The 4,516-nt window shown below is 46.3% G+C and overlaps 1 protein-coding gene across 1 annotated transcript in view; it reads right to left on the bottom strand.

Moving 5' to 3' along the window:
* Positions 1-685: 685 nt before the first annotated feature.
* ARHGEF18 (Rho/Rac guanine nucleotide exchange factor (GEF) 18) overlaps positions 686-4,516 on the bottom strand; it is a gene marked incomplete at its 5' end in the record, with an annotated part of 17,778 nt that continues 13,947 nt past the window's right edge. The window contains 3 exons of the mRNA XM_010022023.1: positions 686-1,020; positions 1,110-1,232; positions 2,962-3,289. Of these exons, the coding sequence (XP_010020325.1) occupies positions 860-1,020; positions 1,110-1,232; positions 2,962-3,289 (612 nt within the window). The remainder of the gene's footprint in view (positions 1,021-1,109; positions 1,233-2,961; positions 3,290-4,516) is intronic.

Raw genomic sequence — 4,516 nt, 5'->3', positions numbered from 1 at the left:
ACAAAATCCAAGTCTCTAAGTTCATTCGGAACCAGCTCAGGACTTTTGCTTGGGAACCTGTGCTGCTCTCTCCCAGTGTCTCCAAGGAGACAGGTACCCCAAAGCAAGCTCATGGCCAGTGAAATGTGCATTTAGTCCAGCTCTTCATTACTGTTGTACATTCTCACACATCCAACCCTTCTCATCCACAAGCAGGTGGAGCTCCTGACCTTGAAGACTCTGTTAAGAAGCTTACCTTCTCTCCTCCACTGTACCTGGCCACTGAGCATGTGCTCCACTGAATGCACTAAAGGAACAAACAGGCTAATCTGCCTCCTGGGCGTGGGATCGCGCTGTGGGTCATGCCTGGCTGCAAGGAGGCTGGCTTGGCTGGTCAACCAGTCACCAACACACCATTAACCACAACCCGTTACTGACCATGTACCTGTGAAAACACAGTTAAAAACTGGCAGCCATTTTGGGGCCAACAACTAAAACGTTTTACATAAAAACCTGGGTGGTTCAAGATCAACTCTAACAATTTACAAGGTGGTGCCCACAAAGAGTGTACATTCTCCAAAAGAGCACGTTACAATACATGTCAGTATTTGAATAGGCTCTGAAATTGATATACCCATGCCATGTGTCAACACATTCCCATATCTGGAGAATTTAAAAGCAAATTATTACTACTGTGCCCTCATTCTGAGCTGCTGGCAGAGAAGCCAACGAAGTAGAACAGTCATCCTGGTCTGGTCCTTGCTAGTAGTAACGGGGTAGGGATGAAAAGACATCCATGTCAGGTCTCTGTCACGGTGCACGCTGGGGCCTGAGTTCTTGAAACAGTTATGTCAGAAGATCAATCTTTAAATGGAAACAATTAGAAGAAAATTACATCTTCTTTGCTGGTATCATCTTGCACGTTTAACAGACTCGGCTGAGAGGTGACCAGGGTCTGAACAGGAACGTTATTGGGCTTGAACAGGTTCGCTGAGGCAGAGGAAGGTGCTTCTGGCTGAGCATCTGTAGGGCCGTACAATTCTGCAGGGAAAAGGGGAAGAAGACATAGCCATGACACTGCCCAGAGAGCCTGATGCACTGCATGGACAAGCAAGCTGGTCAGGACATACCTGGCTGGAATGCAGTGGTCTGGCTGCTCAGGAGGACCGGACTTGCTGACCGTCTGCCTCTCAGGACACCCTCATCTCGCCCAATGAGCCTGGGGGGGAGCAGCTGCTTCTGATCAATGGATGCTAAAGAAAACATTTTACAGATTAGCATCTGAGGCTGGCAGCACCTCACAAGTTCCACAGTCCACGCTGGGGCCCAGGGTCCTGACACCTTCACGCAGCCAAGGAAGCTGCTCTGTCAGGAAGAGTTGGTGCTTCTGTCGCAAGTTACTTACATTTTTCTCTTTAGCTCTTTAGACAACGAACATTTTTTCTCTCCTCTTGCTTGAGGACTTGTAATTCAGTTACTAACAACCCCTGACACCCACAGATTTAAAACCTAGTATTAAAAAGCACAGCAGAAGAAAAACCCCCTTTGTCCCTAGCATGCAAATTACAACGGCTATCTGTGCTACTTTTAACATGCAGAAGTGTGATGAACTGTTGTCTCTGCTCCCCATCTGTCTCACAGCTGCTCAGCAGCAGAGTACATTGATTCTGGCATTATGGCCTCTCAGTTTCTTAATTTCAACAATAAAAGCAATTCATGGAACAGTTACTCTGGATCCAAAGAACCCCTCTTCTCAGTACACATTCCCCACACGTCACAAAACCCAAATTCAATACACACTATTTTGTCTCTGGTACAGAAAGTCTTGTTCCATTTTATCCTAAGATCTACATATGGGCATAACAAACATGCATCCCACTAATGCTCATGAGACAGCAGAGACCAATGTATTTGTGTTTTATACCTTTCATATAAATTACAGAAAAACACCATTAAGTGCATTTCCACTGCAGAGATCATTAGGTAAGAGCTATCAAAAATAAACTCAGGGCAATGTGGTATTAGAGCTTTATTTTCCCATTTACCAGCATCTGGTATTCAGGGTAAGAGGTTATTAGCTTCATTTATGTGCAAAAACATGAGCAAGTTTGCAATGGTACTAAACTCTAGGCAGGACAGACACAGATGTTTCTACAACGTACAAATGACTTTCCCCTTCCCCTCCCTGGACAGGTTTGGCCCTGAGTCACTTTAGTAGTGTAGGCCCGAGTGCAAGCCTGCCAAGTCTGAATTCTACACGAAGCTAAAAAGATCATTTTTTAACCTAAAATTACAGGTCATTCTCCTAGGCTGGCAGTAAGGCTATTTTAACTGGTAGAGAAGAAGTGGTTTTTACTGCGTCTGTCATTGGCAACGATCTCTGCTTTAGTACCTAGCAGTTAGCTGCAGAAAACTCACTATGACACGGTGACTGGATTTTTGCTTGCTTCTATTTGTGACAAAATTAGCCCCTTTCAACTCTACAACACGCATAGGATCTCAGTTCTGGCCTGGAAATCTGTATTTAACGGCTGTCGGACACTAAGACAGGCACTGCATTCAGTGGCATTACAACTCTGGACAGAGAGTGAGGAAGGTTAAACCAGCCTCAAAGCATTTCACTCATGCAGAACAAGCTTTTTTTATTTTTTGCTATTTTCCTTTAACACTACAGTTAAAAAAGAAGATTTTGCATTCAGGTTTATAACCTCTCACCATCATTCTACCCTGCTGGATTACAAGAACTCCATTTTATTACTACCCCATTGGGCTGCATTTCCAGTTTCAATAGCATACACACATAACTCCCAAGGATTTACATGTGTAGCTCTTAACTCTTAAGGATTTTAAGATCCTACTTACTGCAGTAAGGACACTAACGATGTGCAGCATATTAATTTCTGGGTTCCACATGAGTAGCCAGAGGTTTATGCTGCAGAGAGGATGCTGGCAGAGATCAGAACTGCGTTTAAATACACTTACCTGAACTGTCTGTCCTATGAGATGCTTTGTTCTTCCCACCTTTCTCTTTGCTTCCCTTTGTAAAAGTGGCCAGCTTGGTAGGAATCTGCTGCTGGACTGCAGCTGGTTTCTGTATCTGGTTCGTTGCACTCAGGAGATGGATTGGCACTTCATTCTTCAGTGCAAGAACAGGGCGATTCTCCAGGGTGGTGCTGTCCCTGCGAACCAAGTCCGGCCGCTCCAGGTAATCCAACCCGGAGACACTCACTCGCACAGAGGTTTTGAAGGCGGGTGCGGGGGGTTCCACCCCTTCTCCATTGAAGCTAACAGAATGACTTAGCAGCTGGTTCTACAGGAGAAAAAAGGCATTCTAAGTCAAACGGGCCTTTTCACCCCCTCAGGTTCGACAATGAGGGACAGCTCTCAGGCCTGAGAACATTAAGGGCTTTCTAGTGAAAGCAGAACAGGTTAGACAAAGCCTAAAACCTGCTGGCAAACAGAAGGAAGAGCATGACTGTAAGTCCTTGAACACTGAAAAGAACCTCAGCAGCTCCAGACTGCTTAATACTGCACCACGCAAGGGAGTGCAAGAGCAGACTGCACTAGGTGGTGATAGAACAGAGAGAAAGCAGGACTTTCAGACAGCAACAACTGAACCAATTTCAGACAACGCCAAAATTCACATCTTGAAACACGAGAAATGGTTTTTGAAATCAGCTGTAAAAATGCTATGAATGGAGCAGACCTTCTGCAATCACTCGCCTGCAAAAGGGTGGTTCCTGTGTTTAAAACAATCTCTGGTCAGCCACATTCTAAAATAACTTATTTTCTGTTTCTGTCTTTAAAAAAAAAATAGTCTCATTACCAGATGTCTGGGTGGAATTTCAGAGACACTGGGGAGCTGCCAAGCTCCGAGCTCCCTGGCAGACACCATCAGCAGCTGTTTCAGAGGATGGTTCAAGGAGCCCAGCTGCTGGAGGCTGGTGGAGCTGGTCTGACAAAGAAGGGGAAGAGCTGCTTTGGTAGGAGACTTGCCAGGCTGGTCAAGAAAGCTTTAAACTAGACGTTCTGGGGAGAGAAGCATCGCTCATCCCAACACTCCCAGTCAGTTGCCAGCACCTGTAATACGTGCTTGGAGCGATGCAGAGCTATTTTGGCTGCTCCAGCCCATGAGTTGGCTTTATTTGGAGCTCGGCTCAGCTGCCTCTCCACAAACACCCGTAACATGGGGAACAAACGAGGAATCAGAGATGTGTGCTCAGCCACAGCGATATGATGTCATTGGCATCACAGAAACATGGTGGGATGGCTCCTATGGCTGCAGTGTTGGAATGGAAGGTCATAGGCTCTTTAGGAAAGAGAGGCCAGGCAGACAGGGAGGGGAGTTGCTATTTATGTCAGTGATGGGCTGGAGAGTATGGAATTGCGTCTGGGGACAGGTGATGAGGAAACAGAGAGCTTGTGGGTCAGGGTCAAAGGGAGAACAGCAATGGGGGACAGGCCCCCCGATCAGGAGGACTCTCTGGATGAAGCTCTCTACAGACAGACAGGAGAAGCCTCACGTCGCAACGCCGCT

The sequence above is a fragment of the Nestor notabilis genome, unplaced genomic scaffold (genome assembly GCF_000696875.1).
Source record: "Nestor notabilis isolate BGI_N333 unplaced genomic scaffold, ASM69687v1 scaffold24420, whole genome shotgun sequence".
NCBI classification, from domain to species: domain Eukaryota; kingdom Metazoa; phylum Chordata; class Aves; order Psittaciformes; family Psittacidae; genus Nestor; species Nestor notabilis.
This window is presented reverse-complemented; position numbering and strand designations above follow the sequence as displayed.